Raw genomic sequence first — 17931 nt, forward strand, 5'->3', positions numbered from 1 at the left:
GGGGACCGAAGGCCCAAGTTTGCCCTATGTTTTAGTTGGTGACGAGGCCTTCCAACTAGGACAAAATCTCCTCAAGCCCTACTCAAGCCGTAGTCTAGACTCCAGCAGGCGCATTTTTAATTATCGCTTGAGCCGGGCTAGACGTTATGTGGAGTGTGCCTTTGGGATTTTGACATTAAAATGGCGGATTTTACTAACCTGCATGCAACTGCAACCAGAAAATGTGGACCGTGTTGTGAAGGCGTGCATCTGTCTGCATAATTTTGTGGCGAGACATGAACCCCAGGTGGTAGACCCCGATGATTGTGAGTCGAACCTCAGTAGCATTGAATCGAATGCAGTTCGGTCTACAGCACAAATAATGAGGATTCGTGATCAATTTGCACATTACTTCACACATGAAGGCCATGTTCCATGGCAAGACAGATACGTGTGAAAATATTGTAAAGTCTTCCTGATGTCGTGTAAAAAGTTATGTTGTTTAACCTGATGTCGTGTAAAAAGTTACCTTATGTCGTGTAAAAAGTTGTTTAACCTGATGTTGTGTAAAAAGTTACCTTATGTCGTGTAAAAAGTTATGTTGTGTTAAAAGTTAAAGTCATACAAGAATCTTAAATTTGAAACAGTTTACTAAATGTTTATGGATTTTTCCAACAAACTGTTGGTACACAAGTTTAACATATGATATCCCATAGGGATGAAAAAAAAGGAAAATAGAAATTCACAACAAAAAACATAACAAAAAAAAAAGAAAAAGAAAATTTGCAACGCGGTAATTGCACCTGGCTGGGGACAGTGAACGGTACTAAAGCCTTTGGTACTGCACGGGAGTATTGTCTGCCCAACTATATGATGGACTGCTACATTGTCTATGAGGTTCCACGCTCGTTTCACCCCGGCCTCTATATTGAGGGTTGTAGGCCGGCATGTCCATTCTTCTTGTTCCCGATGGAGCGGGTTCCTGGGGGCCCACAAATTCCTCTAGAAGCTCGTTCAGTCTTTGTCTAAAGATAAGGTTTCTATGTGCCGGGATATTTTGTACTACAGGCACATAGGATAATAAAAGTAGCTTCCACTCATTAGCAGAGTAGACAGACTCGCGGGCTTGCAGCTCGGTAATTTCCCGCCTCAGGTCTTTGAGCTCACTGCGACACATGTCCTCTACCCGTTGGAGTCCATCCACGATAATTGCATCAGCTTTATCTTTTTGTGATGCTCGCTTGCGTCCACGCTGTGATTGCAACCGGGCACTCACACCTGCAGCAACAGTGCTTCTATCCGCAGATCGTGGCTCGCTGATGCCAGACACATCTTCAGGTTGCGTTGGTTCCACTGGAGAAGGCTCCAGTTCCTCTGTCGGTGTAGGAGCAGCGGTACTGCATATCGTGCTGTAACCCCCCCAAAAAAAAAAGTAAATTAGTTTCCTTTAAACGATTTTGTCTCGCACACAGACCTATTTGTACTTACGAGCGCTGAGACAATGTTTTTTGAAGAAAGAGCAGTTGGTCGTAATGCACATACGGTGTCACCCGTTTACCACTGGATCCGCTTGATGCATTCTGACTGTTCCGGTAGTCACGGACAAAGCGATCGCGGATGGACTTCCAACGGGTATGGACAGCATCGGCTTTAAATTAAAAAAAAAATCTATATATAAAACTAGTAGATAGATAGTTTTAAGATATAGGAAACATTTTTCATAGTTTGCTAGGATACTTGATATATAAATAGTAGATAGATAGTTGTTAGATAAGAAATAGTTTAGAAATAGTGTATAGATAGATAGATATATAGTGTACAGATAGTTGATAATTGAGAGATAGACAACAAGTGGATAGGTTGATAGATTTTTTTTTATTTTTTTTTACATTTTCCGATGTTACGTCACCAATATTTACCAATTTTTTTCTTTGAGGTTGTCGACTTCTCCATGTATCGGGGATCAAAGTGACAGATTATTTGATCCCACAACTTCCGGTTCTTCACGATGTCATGGTGGGAGCTGTCGCTCTGGTCCCATATGGAGGGGTTGGCTTCCACAAGGTTGATCAGTGTCTCGTTGTGGATAGTCAATGGCTCTTCGTCAACGACAATCCTTTTTTTTTTGGCCGCTGACTTGGACTATGTAAACACAAAAAGTTATGTTAATAGTGTCAATTTCACTGGATGGCCATATTCATATATACAGAGACATAGCAATAGATAGATACATAGATATAGATAGATAGATACATAGATATAGATAGATAGATATAGATAGATATATAGATACATAGATATAGATAGATAGATAGATAGATACATAGATATAGATAGATAGATACATAGATATAGATAGATAGATACATAGATATAGATGGATAGAGATAGATTGATAGATACATAAATATAGATAGATAGATATAAATAGATATATAGATACATAGATAGATAGATACATAGATATTGATAGATAGATAGATAGATAAATAGATAGATACATAGATATTGATAGATAGATAGATAGATAAATAGATAGATACATAGATATAGATAGATAGATAGATAGATAGATAGATAGATACATAGATATTGATAGATAGATACATAGATATAGATAGATAGATACATAGATATAGATGGATAGAGATAGATTGATAGATACATAAATATAGATAGATAGATATAAATAGATATATAGATACATAGATAGATAGATACATAGATATTGATAGATAGATAGATAAATAGATAGATACATAGATATAGATAGATAGATACATAGATATTGATAGATAGATACATAGATATAGATAGACAAATAGATGGAGCGATAGATAGTTGATAGATAGTTTATAGATATAGTAGATAGAAAGTGAATAGATAGATTGTTGATAAATATTGGATAGAATATTTCTAGTTTTATATTTACCACTGGCAGTTGTGGCGACGACAGACGGCTAGGGACCTTCTTTCTTTTGTGTCCTCCGTGTGCCACAACCTATTGTGTATGTAAAATGTAAAAAAAATTATTTTAACATTAAATAATGTTAACATTAATTGGATCAATAAATTTATGCCTGAAAAATTCAACATGTGTGCTATGTACCTTTGTGCTTTTAGCATGTTTTTTGGGGGGAGGTCTAGCAGCCTCGGGCTCAGAAGACTCCTATTCACAATAAAACAATAAACAGGATTGTTATGCCTAGCTCAATACAATGGAGTTTCACACAACATTATAGTGGTTTTTTAAAGTGCAAGCCTACCGACTGTGACGAAAAAATCGCAGACACGCTGCTGCTGCTGCTGCTGACATCTGTATCCGACATCTGTGTGCAACAAAGCAATACATGTTTAGTACACACACATCCGACGGACATTACAGACTCCCATGATGTATACTGAGATATATATATATATATAGAAATGTACTTACATTTCAGGAGAGCTATTGCAACACTCTGTCACGTGCAGTAAATGTGTGGGTGGTATATTCCTCCTTTAATGGCCGAAATCACATTTCCTGTCACATGACACATGTGACCACCCTCAAACGCTATTAAAACGTGTGGTCCTATTTGGAAATTTTTCATGATTAGCGTCTGACTGCGTTTGCCATAGCCTTCTATGGCAGAATGAACGCTTCCGTTAGTAGTGCGTTAGCTTGACCGGACCCGAGAACTCTGCAAGCCGCGTTGAAGGTCCGTCAGAAAAAAAACGTTATGTGACAAACGCATACCAATTTAGGGATGCGTCATGATGCGTTAGACAATGCAAGTCTATGGGCGCGTTAGTATGTGCGTTACATTGCGTTTTTACTACTTAAAAACGAGTCCGTTAGACGGACACACCTAGCGCAATGTGAACCCAGCCTTAAACAGACAACTTAGGGGATTTTACATTATTGCCTAAGGTGTTATCCGAGCATGCTCGGGTGCTAACCGAATGACTTTGACGTGCTTTAATAATATGTTCTGAGTCCCCGCGGCTGCATATCTCACGGCTGTTAGACAGCTGCAACACCTGCAGGGATTACCTAACAAACAGGCAATCCCTGCATGTGTTGTGACTGTCGACATGCAGCCGTGGGGACGAGAACATATTTTTCGAGCACGCCAAAGTCACTCGGTTAGCACTCGAGCATGCTCAGATAACACCTTATCCCAGTCTCTGATAAACACCCTAATATTTCTGACTTTTATTTTTTTGACTATAGTTGTTTTCTTAACTATGCCACAATATTCATTTCACATCTTGAATCATGTAAACTACACATAGCGCCATGTTGCATGAGGACGTTGTGATGATAGTGTATCAGTACCGACATTTGTATGACATTGTTTTACACATTTGTAAACTGTCTCTCTTAATAAATGTCTTGCAACTAAAACTCAGAGGGAAGCCAGCAAGATATGACTTGGCTGTCAGATGTGATTATCAGTGTTTGGTAGGAATAAGAAAAATAATGAATTGGTGTGTTATATTGTCTATTACTGCAGCAGCAGCAGTTATGGCATTTTTTTTTAAGTCAATTTAAAAAAATGAACATGTCACATGTGAATCATATTTTAATACATATTGATACATTGGACCCTCTTTGTTCCATAATTTGCACTAGATCTCCATTTCTGGATAGCCTTTGCATAAATCTTTACTTGATCTCAGTCTGATGATTTTATCTATATGACGACTTGCTGACTTATTCTCCGGTTGAGAGATTGGGCATGTTGGAGTTCAACATGCCCAAGCATTTGTTCTTTCAGGGTACAAACTATGCTGAGCTTAAAGGCAAGAGAAATAGCGGTCAGTTGAACCAGTGCTCATCTGGCAGTTAGTTCATGTGTTCGGCTATCTTTAGAGTTTCATATTGTTGCTGCCCTCAATCCCAAATTTGCCAAGACTGTCATGATATTTCAGATACAATCCCAGCAAATTTGATGCTGAACGATGGCAGGGTTTATGTGAACCCTATCTCAAAATAAGTGGTTCCTCCTAGATTGGGGTATTCCCCAGTCGGTCTGGGTTGGAACTTAAACTTTCCTATACAGGCTACACTACTGTTGGAATGGAAACCATTCATGGCCAATGATAAAGGGATGCAGATAAAAAGTGAAGATAAAAAGATAATTCGGTGAAGTTCCCTGGAGTTGTCTCTAGGAGATGGGAACTTTTGGGTGCAAGTACCTTACCTCATGAAATTTAATGATATTAATAACCCAAGCACAGAGGCCTGCAGCGGCTGAGGATTTTGTGCGCACAAATTCAGGGTTAAATTCAGGATCTCTCAAATAATCATCTTTTATAACCTTCACGACCGCATCTGGAATATGCTCTTTGTCGAAATTAATCAGGTTCTGCAAAAATTCGTCCACCTGTAAGGGAATGAATTTTTGGTGGTAACACAACTGGGAAAGCATAATGTTCTTGCGTTTTATTTTTCTCACAGATAATGACTAATTGCAATTCCCATACATTAAGAACAAACACCACTCCATACATTATATATATATATATATATATATATATATATATATATATAAAATATTCATATACAAATACAATAGAAGTGATAATAAACTAGACATACTGTATATACAGATAAAAAAATGCAATGTGCACACACTGATATGCAGGACCGGGACGAGGAGCAGGCAGGGTAGGCACCTGCCTAGGGCGCTACTTCCTGCCTACCCAAGGGTGATGCATTTTACAGAAAAAAAAACCTGTCATTGCCGAATGCCTGCGGCCGCTCGTCGCCGTTCTTCCGGCAGCAGACATTCAGCACAGTGATGGCCGAAGTGCAGGCATACAGATGAGCAGTGTCAGTCACTGACGCCACTCACTCCTCTCTCTTCTTGCTCCCCGACTGTCACTCCTTCCTGCCATTCAATTGCTTTTACGTCTGTAAGACGAAAATACAGTTGATGTAGATGTGGACATCGATGGTCACAGGAGCAGAGGAGCTGTAATCATCCCCCTTCTCTACCGAAAATTCCGGCACAGGCAGAGGACATTGGGTGTCGTGATGCAGTGACGTCATTGTGCCATCCAGCGCCCACTGCTGAAACAGATGTCCGTTCAGACACCACCCTTTCTGAGCTAGGCAATTCATCTATACAGCTTCCCATGGACTGGTGTCTGAACAGTCAGCCCCTGTCCTGCTATGCCCTTATCTACAATGAGGTCGACTGACACATGGTAATGTTTTAATTTTATACACAAGACAGGATCATCCCAATTGGGTACACCTTGTCGCGGTGGCATGGTTTTTAGTTTTTTTAATCAAAATAGCGATAACTGGGTACCCTATGTTATGTACATGTACTATTACTATTTACTTACTGTAGGGTATATACTTTTTTTTTTTCTTGGGTTTTATTTGTGAAATAGCCACATTGTGAACGTGTTCTTACAAATTGCACGTATACCAAGGCCAAGGCTGTGGAGTCGGTAAGCCAAACCTCCGACTCCGACACCTCAATTTCCATGACACCGACTCCACCAAAATTGGCTCCGACTCCGACTACATGATTCTGACTCCACAGCTCTGGCTCTGGCTCATTGATTTGGATTTGCTGTAGTTTCTTGTATTTTCTACAAACAGAGGCATATTCTCCTTTCTGAGCTAGACATTTCATCTATATAGCTGCTTCCCATGGACAGGTGTCTGAAAAGTCGAGCCTCTCCCCCCCCCGTCCTCCTCTGCCCTTATCTACATTGAGGTCAGCTAACACAAGGTGAGGCTTTATTACCAGAGAAAAGATTGGACCGTCCTGATTGGGTACATGTTGTCATAGTGGGATGGCTTTTATGGGTTTTTAAAAAAAATCAAAATAGAATTACCTAACTAAGTACCCTGTTATTTACATGTACTATTACTATTTACTTATGCATTACAATGTATGTCTAGATTTCTAAATGACCTATCAGGTATCCACCACAGATTTGCAATAACTTCCACCATCTGATATTAGTAGTATAAAGATACAAGGAGACTTCACCAGATGAGGAAAAAAAGCTGTTGGACAAGCCTAAGAGTAACCTCACTGGAGAGGCAGCATAACAAGAGATACCTGATCCCCGGATACTCACCCAACACGTGTTTCGCTGGTGCTTCTTCTCAGGGTGCAGAAGAGGTGTCGAAATTATTTGGCAATAACAGCTAATTATTGTGGGTCCAGCAGGACCCCTTATAAGCATCCAGACCACAGTGGCCTCCTTCTACAAATTAGGGTGAATCGCATATTATATTTATACAGTCACGTATTTTATTTTGTGAAACTCTCAGGCGTTTCAGAGAAAACACACTTTGACATTCCGGACAGGGGTAATAGGAAGGGAAGAGATTAGTCCGATATCCCCAAGAGATGGCTCTTCTCAGAGCTGCTAGAGATGATAGACAGGTCTGTCACTGTCTACTTATTAGGGAGAGACCTGTCAATCACCTGTAGTGTCACTGGGAAGACCTAACCGGCGGAGGTGCCAGATTAGTCTCGCCTCTGGCCATGGATCCTGGCCGGATCTTCAAAACGTATTTTTTTCTGAAAAGCCTGTGGACTAAATAGGACTGATGAAGTCCAGTAGGGAGTAGAGATTTTAGTTTTGGCACGCGAGTATAACTTCTTCTTAGGTATTCTATAACTTCCCCAAAAGGCCACTTCTTTCAACAGACCATGATACATTTTACATCCATCCCATTATATCCTATGTGTATTGTTCTTTTTCTCTGGGTTCCTTGTTTCACTGCATGGACTTTATTTTCGCCCTTTGACCAGTTAGGCTTATTAAAGACAAGAAAGTCCACCATAAATATTAATACCTCCCACAACAAATGTATCAGTTATTAATTTCAAGCACTTTCAATTTATTTTGGGGTGTGACACTGATTTAGATGCGGTCTAAGGCTGAGGTCATGGGAATTATTCCGACTCACTTCGGAGGGTGGTGTGGGCAATTTTATTATTTGATTGCTATGTCTTTCACTCTCAAAAAGTGTGTTTTTTATTTGTGAATGTGGGTTTATAAATAACTCCTCTGGGCTGATTTTTTTTTTACCTTTCTTGGCTCATTTCTCATTTACATGCTTTAGTAAATCTGACCCTTAACGACATGCAGCATAACAAGTAGAGCAACCAGGAAAACTGTCAAGAACAGTTTTAGTAAATTGGCCTTAAAAATGATAGATAAATAACAAATGAAATGACCTGACCTTTACTGCAGGTGCACTCATCACCTAATACACTGCACATCTCATGGATGGATATAATTGCGCCATTAGATGAGGGTTGAAGAAGCATTTCTATCTGATGTACTTTCACCATTATGGCTTCAGGGAACACTGTGCTGATTATCTGCTGCTTATCCACTCGCAATGTGATGAATGTCAGCACCGAAGACTAAAAAAGGCTAAAGTAATGTTCAGGATAATGGTCTACTGTACTACTGGTCTCTCGCCAAAGAAACAGAAACCGCTCCAAAAGAGAGTTCTGTTCGGATTTCTTTTTACTTGCAACTTATTACTGTAGTTAACCCAAAATTGAGAACATTTATTATACTTGCAACATGGGCTTTTTTGGTCAAACGAGTTAGTAAATACCTACACTATAAAGCCCAGCTGGTATTACATATTTTCCATCTAGTGAATATGGTTTCAAGACTGAATGTGCAACAAAGCAGAAAAATAAAAGCTGGCATGGAAATCAAAGGACATTCATTGTATAAGCTCTCCACCCTCCTGTCAAGATCACACCTCACCACCTGCACGCTTGACCGGCTCCCATCCCACCTCATCCCTAACCTTTCCACGGTCTTCATCCCAACCCTAACGCACCTCTTCAACCTCTCACTCACAACAGGTGTCTTTCCCTCATCCTTCAAGCATGCCAAGATCACACCCATCCTCAAAAAGCCCTCCCTCGACCCATCCTCTGTGTCTAGCTATCGCCCGATATCTCTTCTCCCTTATGCCTCCAAATTGCTGGAGCAACACGTCCATCTTGAACTGTCCTCCCACTTCTCCTCCTGCTCCCTCTTTGATCGGTTACAATCAGGCTTCCGTTCCCATCACTCAACTGAAACTGCCCTAACTAAAGTCACCAATGACCTACTAACTGCCAGGAGCAAGCGACACTACTCTGTCCTCCTTCTCCTGGACTTGTCTTCTGCCTTTGACACTGTAGACCACTCCCTTTTGCTACAAATCCTCTCATCCCTTGGCATCACAGACTTGGCCCTTTCCTGGATCTCGTCATATCTGACAGACCGAACATTCAGTGTCTCCCTCCCCCACACCACCTCCTCACTTCGCCCCTTGTCAGTCGGTGTTCCTCAAGGCTCTGTTCTAGGACCCCTACTCTTCTCCATCTACACTTTCGGCCTGGGACAGCTCATAGAATCCCACGGTATGCAGTACCATCTCTACGCTGACGACACGCAGATCTACCTCTCCGGACCTGACCTCTCCTCCTTGCTTACCAAAATCCCGCACTGTCTGTCTGCCATTTCAGCCTTCTTTTCTGCTCGCTTTCTACAACTGAACATGGACAAAACAGAATTCATCATCTTTCCCCCATCTCACTCTACCCCTCCACCAGACCTATCCATCAATGTCAATGGCTGCTCACTATCCCCAGTCCCACACGCCCGGTGCCTCGGGGTGATCCTCGACTCTGCCCTCTCTTTCAAGCCACATATCCAAGCCCTTGCCTCCTCCTGTCGTCTCAAACTCAAAAATATTTCCCGGATCCGTGCTTTCCTTGACCGCAACACTGCAAAAACGCTAGTGCATGCCCTTATCATCTCCCGCCTCGACTACTGCAACCTCCTACTCTCTGGACTCCCCTCTAGCACTCTGGCACCGCTCCAATCCATCCTACACTCTGCTGCCCGACTAATCCACCTGTCCCCCCGCTATTCCCCAGCCTCTCCCCTGTGTCAAGCCCTTCACTGGCTTCCTATCGCCCAGAGACTCCAGTTCAAAACCCTCACACTGACATACAAAGCCATCCACAACCTGTCTCCTCCATACATCTGTGACATGGTCTCCCGGTACCTACCTACACGCGACCTCCGGTCCTCCCAAGACCTCCTTCTCTACTCCCCTCTCATCTCTTCTTCCCATAACCGCATCCAAGACTTCCCCCATACTCTGGAACTCTCTACCCCAACACATCAGACTTGCGCCTACCATAGAAACCTTCAAAAAGAACCTGAAGACTCATCTCTTCCGACAAGCCTACAGCCTGCAGTGATCCTCAACCTACTGAACAGCCGCACAGCCAGCTCTTCCCTCTCCTAGTGTATCCTCACCCACCCCCTGCAGACTGTGAGCCCTCGCGGGCAGGGTCCTCCCTCCTTATGTACTCGTGTGCCTTGTTATCTGCTCATGTTTAATGTATTTGTCTATATTTGCCCCGTATTCACATGTAAAGCGCCATGGAATAAATGGCGCTATAAAAATGTATAATAATAATAATAAAAATAATAATATAAACATGGAAAAAGACAGTTATCAAATTTGACACTTAGCCCCTTAAAAGCCTTTCAAGAAACTTTTTCCTATTTGCTCAAGTTACTTGTAAAAAACAAACTGAGCTTTACTTACCTTTCTTGGGTCCAGCACTTTGTCGCTGGCACTGTTGGTTGACTGCATCGGTGCCATCTCATCAACAGCTCTATAGCCAATCACTGGAGTAAGTCTGTATAGACCAGTGTTTCCCAAACTCCAGTCCTCACGGACCCCACGGGTCATGTTTTCAGAATTTCCATAGTATTGCACAGGTAAGACAATTCCTGATGCCTTGATGATACTTCCACTACTTGAGCAATACTAAAGAAATCCTGAAAACATGACCCGTGGGGTCCATGAGGACTGGAGTTTGGGAAACACTGGTATAGACTCTGGGAGCTACTGAGCCCAGTGATTGGCTGCAGCGCTTTGGATGTGACGCCATCACTGCCACTAAACAGATACCGGTGCAGCTGGAGAGACACAGCGCTTGTCTTTGGAGGGTAAGTAATCTTCTTTTTCACAAGTACCAGCATCCAATGAGAAAAATACGTTTCTTGAATTTTTTTTTCCATCATGTGCCTATCCAAATGCCCTTATTAAGACCCTACTGGGCCTTTCATAAGAATTGCTGCCATTTAATTGACTGCAGTCTGATTGATATCTCCAAAAATAAGTCAAAAACTCCATCTAATCCAATTCGGGTAATTTAATAAAATTGAACGTTTATTGTTTACTTATTAAATTAATTATTATTTTTATCTTTCTAATTAATTGTTTAAACAATTAATTAGAAAAGATAAAAATAATACATCATTTTATAAGAAAGCAATAAAGGTCATTAAGGGGTTAATATTACACTACCCCTGCAAAAGAAATTACTTGCAATCCTAATGAACAGCTAATTTACCAAAGGAAGTTTTGCCTGGCCAAAAATTGCCAAGATCCGAATCAACGATGATCAACTGACTATTGGTGGGGTCTGGAGGGTGATGAGACCCCCACTTGTCACTGACGACGGGCTCCATAGAAAGTCTATGGATTGTCCCAGTTATCAAATACGGTCAGGGAGTCAGAGTACAACCTTCTCCTTAATGAATACCTTGTAAGGTGAGAGACGATAGACAAGGACCGATACTTCTTACCTTGCTCATCAGCACTTTTGCGGCTTTCCAGCTTCTGTCTCTAGGTATTTTGCCATTTGTTGATAAGAGAACAAGTACGGCAGCCGCCACGTTGGTTACAGGGGCTGTTGGATTAGGAAATGTTCTGAGTTCTGTGAGATTTAACTGTTGAAATAAGGAGTTACATTTGTTTTGTGGTAAAGAAATAAAGAACTGTGAATCAAGAGATCTGGGGTTGGGTTATTACCCTGTTCAATGTGTTTAGAGCGGCGTTCGCTGCTTGGAGAGCTGGTTCTGCCTTAGCCAAGTCATCGGCTGACTCTTGTTGTTGCTTTGTTATCTCTGCCTGGAGAGTGGCTACCTGTTAACGCAGAAACCCCAAATTACCAAAAATGGCTATTACTGATGAGCGAGCGTGCTCGGATAAGGTGTTATCTGAGCATGCGTGTGTACTAAAAGTATCTTCGGCGTGCTCGACTACTATGTTCGAGTAGCCGCGGCTGCATGTTTTGTGGCTGTTCAACAGGACTAACACATGTAGGAATTGCCTAAGAAACGGACAATCCCTGCATGTGTTGTGGCTGTCGAACAGCCGTGAGACATGCAACCGTGGGGACTAGAACATAGTATTCGAGCACGTCGGATAACACCTTATCCCAGCACGTTCGCTCATCACTAATGGCTATACAAAACAAAATCACATACTGATGGCAACACATAGTATAAAATATAAAACTGTACAAATGTACAGCTTTTCCTGGATGGTTGAAGTCAGGAAAAAAAAGCAGAAGTTATGTTAAATTTCAACTTGCTCAATTATTTATTAACAAGGAATATAAGCCGAGAGACCGGCTTCAAAATGTCCTCCAAATAGAATCGGTGTTGTCTTACCTTTGAGAGCCAATTTATTAATTAGTGTACTTATTTCACTCACCTATATAGTGCAATTAATTCTACAGCGCTTTACTAATTTTGTCATCGCTGTCCCCATTGGGGCTCACAATCTACATTCCCTATCTGTATGTCTTTGGAGTGTGGGAGAAAACAGGAGAATCTGTAGGAAACCAGGGAAACATGGGGAGAACATACAAACTACCGTACTTTCAGATGCTGTTCTTAGTCAAATTTGAACCAATGGGTTCAAGGAGAGAAGGCGTAGAAACTTTATTTTTTTAATTTCTGCACGTATGAAAAAAATGTATGACTCTCAGACCACGCTCTAAAGATTATTATCATTATTATAATTTATTTATATAGCACCATTAATTCCATGGTGCTATACGTGTGAAAAGGGGTTACGTACAGGGTCATAGATATCGTTAAAAGTAAACAAATTTACAGTGACAGACTGGTACAGAGGGGAGAGGATGCACAGCGTTCATAGACACCGGCAGCCCGCCGCCATACCGATGCATCCACACCAAGCAGGCAGACCCGCCGAGTAGATTCCTACATCTAATACCTTCCTATCACAGATTTGGCTTGACTAAGGCATTATATTGCCGAAACGTTGCAGCAGAAGTATATCTGTGTACACCTGTGTTCCGTTTTTGCTTTTGTATAATTGTTCTTATTGAGTGCCGAAGGTTCTTGCTTCACGCTCTAATCAAAGTCTGATTAGAATAATTGGTCTATTTTTCTCATATGTCTGAATGAGCCCTTAAAAGGATTTGCCAATTGGGGATGACGGTGATCAGACTGGGAGGCATGTGGTGGACGGTGTGAGTTGAGTGGAATTGAGACTTCATAATACAATTGCTCTGTACTATGGAGACCCTACTAGAGCCCTTCTACCAAGCTCGGACTGGCCCACGGGGAAGAAGAGAAATCTCTGGTAGGCCCCTGTGATTGAGAGCTAATGAGCAGTGCTGTTACACTTGATACCTTGTTCTGCATATTGTGAATAATCTAATCAGTCACTAAACACGGTAACCAAATTCATATTACATAGAAACAAAAGTAAATTTGTGTGCTAGGGTCTGGTTATTTTTGCACATAGCTGAAGATGGGTGGGCCTTTGCCAACCCAAACCGACACTGCCTTCTACCCATGGGGCTTTGATTCTTTGGTGATTTCCTAATAGATGTCCACTTTGCACCCACATATTTTGATTAAAACAATTTGAACCCAAGGGTGTGATTGTTCATGAACACATGAATTCATTGATGAGACTGTCATTACAATAGCAACATCACCCACTGAGAGCATTCACATCCCAAAACTCAATAGAGAAGATGTCAAATCAAGCAGAAAATGAAGACAAGCTTTGAATATTTCAAAATACACAAGCGTGATGTAACCGCAGTGTGTAAATCCTGTCTTATAGGTTTTTCATAGCAATGACCTGAATAAGTACAAAATGAAGAGCTGTGTTATAAGGAGGACGGAAAGGATCTATGTGATGCTGTCAGCGGTGGCACGGAGCTCCAAAAGAGAAAAAAATAGAGTAGATACAAAGCAATGATCTGATGATAGATTACCCAGAAAATCACACTACAAACAAGGCTGCTCTTCAGGGACCCCTGCTCATAGGACCCTCAGGGCTTCAATTTGGCAGGATGCTTCACGTATGTCTAACTAAGCTTGTCGATCACACCGTATCTCTGGGGAATAAGCTGTTAGACAGAACCATGAAAAATATTGTAAATGCCTCAAGCTCATTTCATAGCTCAAGATTTCCATGTTTTGCCGAGCACTGTGAAGGCTTTGGTGTTAACATATACATATATAAAGGATCAGTGGCTGGAGGGCTTTGCACTAATACATGCGGTGCTTTATATTCATTTTATACAGTATATATAGCGGCACAACTATAACGATAAGGTGTAGACAAATATCAGTCTAGTTACTCATCACAAACTATCATTTTTTCAGCTATATATACAGTAAGTTACAATAAATTAAATGGATGTTCTGGTTTCCACCCCCTGCTTTAGTCACCCTCCATGGGTCCAGCGCTGAGTCTCCACCACTGCTCCTTATGTCTGTTATTTTCCACAGCGCTGCAGACAATGACTGAGCTCAGCTGCTCATGCCTTCAACTCAGGGAGGGATGCTGAGCTCAGTTACTGGCGTTGACGTGACACTAGAGACAAAAGCAGACAACAAGAGTAGTAGCGGACACTCAGCACTGGACCCAGGAAGGGTGAGAAAAGCACTTTTTTTCTTTTAATCTGCGTGTTTTATACAGCACATAAAAGGGTATATCCAGGACTTTATGAAAAACAAAAAATATGCCTAAAACTAACAAGCAGGTATTTACTAACCTTTACTTAAAATGTTATCGGTAATTTTAATTGAAACATTTTGAAACAAACCGTTTGGTGTTGAAACAGTAAGACCCATTCACTATGTACTTCGCCATGTTCAGTGGTCCCGTTGGGGCTTATGTCCAACCTTCCCCCGCAAAACGGGATTCGGGCGTATGCGCTGACGGGGCCATAAACTATAATGATGCAGACAGAGTCAACGTGTGATCTGATGTGCATGATTTGCCTACAAGAGGTGGAACGTCGGACACAAAGACAAACAAACGTACAAAGCGCGGTGTGAAAGCACCCTCATAGCAAGGCTGCACTAAGAATAATCTGGGTCACTAGGCAATGCAAATCAAAAGCTCTTTATCACCCACAGATGACTGCTTGACATTTACATCTATGTTGTGGTGTGGCTTTAGGGCTTGTTCACACACTGCGTTTTCCTGCATTCTTTCTGTGTGTTTTCAAGAGTAAAAATGACTGCTCTTTAATGCTCTTTAATGTTTCAGCAAAGTGAATGAGATTTCAGAAATCTTATGCACCAGCTGCTTACCTTTTCCTTGCAGATTTGAATCATCAAATCTGCAGCATGTGAATTTTTTCAGTCTTTTTGCAGCGTTTTTCACCCATGCAAATGAATGGGGAAAATATAAATAAAAAACACATTAAAAATGCATGTAAAACTAAGTAAAAACCAAGCCTATTTTACCTAACGTTTTTCCTGCCAGCAGTTTTTGATGTAGAAAAATTTTCCTCAAATACCCAATATGTGCACTACACAAACAACCCTTTCTGAATCCCTATGTTTCCCCCCATTAAAATAATAACACTTAGGCCGGGGTCACACTTGCGAGTGCAATGTGAGTCCCCCTATAATTAACCCCTTCATGACCTTGGGATTTTCCGTTTTTCCGTGTTCGTTTTTCGCTCCCCTCCTTCCCAGAGCCATAACTTTTTTATTTTTCCGTCAATTTGGCCATGTAAGGGCTTATTTTTTGCGGGACGAGTTGTACTTTTGAACGACATCATTGGTTTTACCATATTGTGTACTAGAAAACAGGAAAAAAAGTCCAAGTGCAGTGAAATTGCGAAAAAAGTGCAATCCCACACTTGTTTTTTGCTTGGCGTTTTTGCTAGGTTCACTAAATGCTAAAACTGACCAGCCATTATGATTCTCCAGGTCAGTACGAGTTCATAGACATCTAACATGTCTAGGTTATTTTTTATCTAAGTGGTGAAAAAAAATTCCAAACTTTGCTAAAAAAAAAAAAAAATTGTGAAATTTTCCGATACTCGTAGCAGCTCCATTTTTCGTGATATGGGGTCGGGTGAGGGCTTATTTTTTGCGTGCCAAGCTGGCGTTTTTAATGATAGCATTTTGGTGCAGATACATTCTTTTGATCGCCCGTTATTTCATTTTAATTCAATGTCGCGGTGACCAAAAAAACGTAATTCTGGCGTTTTGAATTTCTTTCTCGCTACGCTGTTTAGCGATAAGGTTAATGCTTTTTTTTATTGATAGATCGGGTGATTCTGAACGCGGCGATACCAAATATGTGTAGGTTCGATTTTTTTTTTATTGATTTATTTTGAATGGGGCGAAAGGGGGGTGATTTAAACTTTTATATATTTTTTTCACATTTTTTTTTTCATTTTTTTTTTTCCTTTTGCCATGCTTCAATAGCCTCCATGGGAGGCTACAAACAGGCACAACGCGATCGTCTCTGCTACATAGCAGCGATCTTATGTTCGCTGCTATGCAGCAGAAAATCAGGTGTGCTGTGAGCGCCGACCACAGGGTGGCGCTCACAGGTACCGGCGATCAGTAACGATAGAGGTCTCAAGGACCTCTATGGTTACTATTCAGAAGCATCGCAGACCTCCGATCATGTGACGGGGGTCGGCGATGCGATCATTTCCGGCCGCCCGGCCAGAAGCGGTAGTTAAATGCAGCTGTTCGCGTTTGACAGCGGCATTTAACTAGTTAATAGGTGCGGGCACATCACGATTCTGCCCGCGCCTATTACGGGCACATGTCAGCTGTTCAAAACAGCTGACATGTCCCGGCTTTGATGCGGGCTCACCGCCGGAGCCCGCATCAAAGCGGGGCTTCTAACCTCGGACGTACTATCCCATCCGAGGTCAGAAAGGGGTTAATAATCAGCAAAGGCTAAACAGACAGCTGCGGGCTGATATTGGATGTTGGCACCATCCTAGACTAAAAACATCAGCTCTCAGAGGCCCGAGAAACTGCGCATCCATAAGATGCGCTAAATCTGGCACTTAACCTCACTCTTCCCATTTGCCCTGGTGCGGTGGCAAGTGGGATTACAGTATTGGTGTTGATGGCAACTTTGTATTATCAGGTGACATCAAACCTAGTAGTTAGTAAAGGAGAGGCGTCTATAAGACGCCCCTATCAAATTGTCGAAAAAATAACATCCAGAATAAAGTCCTTTATTTGAAGAAATGACATAGACTCCTTTATGGACAAACCATTAATAAAAACACTTAGACTTTACATCCAACGCACTGAAGCCAATGTCCCCTGTAAAAGAAAGTTCTCAAGCGCGCAGTGATATCAGAAAGGTCATTGGAGTTCAGCGCTAGCGCTGTCGTCATTGAGTTCAACTGAGTTCATTGGCTCTGAACTCCAATGGACCTTTTCGCGCTTGCGGTGACGTCAGTGAGGTCAAAGAAGTTAATTGGATATGAACTCCGCTCAACTTTAGCACGTCACACATGCAGCACATTTAGCACATGCAGCTCAGTGTCTCTGCTGGATGTCAGGCTGTATAATGGCATCATGCAACAATGCAGCCTGCCATCTAGATGTAGCAGAGCTAGATGCATTAATTAATGTAAATGTATTTAACTTGAAATAAATTGTTGTTAAAAATAAAACAATTTATTATGTTCTAAGGTCTCTCCAGACCTCTGAGCATAATCAATAGAGGGGATAATAATAATAATAATCTTTATTTATATAGCGCCAACATATTCCGCAGCGCTTTACAGTTTAACAGTATCAAACACAACAGACATAAGTAACAATGTTAACAAT

The 17931-nt window shown here is 41.5% G+C and overlaps 1 protein-coding gene and 1 long non-coding RNA gene across 2 annotated transcripts in view; both read right to left on the minus strand.

The window, feature by feature from the left end:
* LOC138646080 (dynein axonemal heavy chain 11-like) overlaps positions 1-17931 on the minus strand; it is a 377510-nt gene that overhangs the window by 134652 nt on the left and 224927 nt on the right. The window contains exons 48-50 of the mRNA XM_069735549.1: positions 11858-11971; positions 11632-11775; positions 5169-5351 (exon numbers count right to left, since the gene is read on the minus strand). Coding sequence (XP_069591650.1) covers positions 5169-5351; positions 11632-11775; positions 11858-11971 — 441 coding nt within the window. The remainder of the gene's footprint in view (positions 1-5168; positions 5352-11631; positions 11776-11857; positions 11972-17931) is intronic.
* Positions 1561-3037, minus strand: LOC138645842 (uncharacterized). The gene is made up of 3 exons (XR_011314776.1): positions 2912-3037; positions 1899-2121; positions 1561-1627 (listed from the first exon to the last, which is right to left on the minus strand). It is a non-coding gene; the product is annotated as an uncharacterized lncRNA (long non-coding RNA).

The sequence above is a fragment of the Ranitomeya imitator genome, chromosome 7, assembly GCF_032444005.1.
Source record: "Ranitomeya imitator isolate aRanImi1 chromosome 7, aRanImi1.pri, whole genome shotgun sequence".
NCBI classification, from domain to species: Eukaryota; Metazoa; Chordata; class Amphibia; order Anura; family Dendrobatidae; genus Ranitomeya; species Ranitomeya imitator.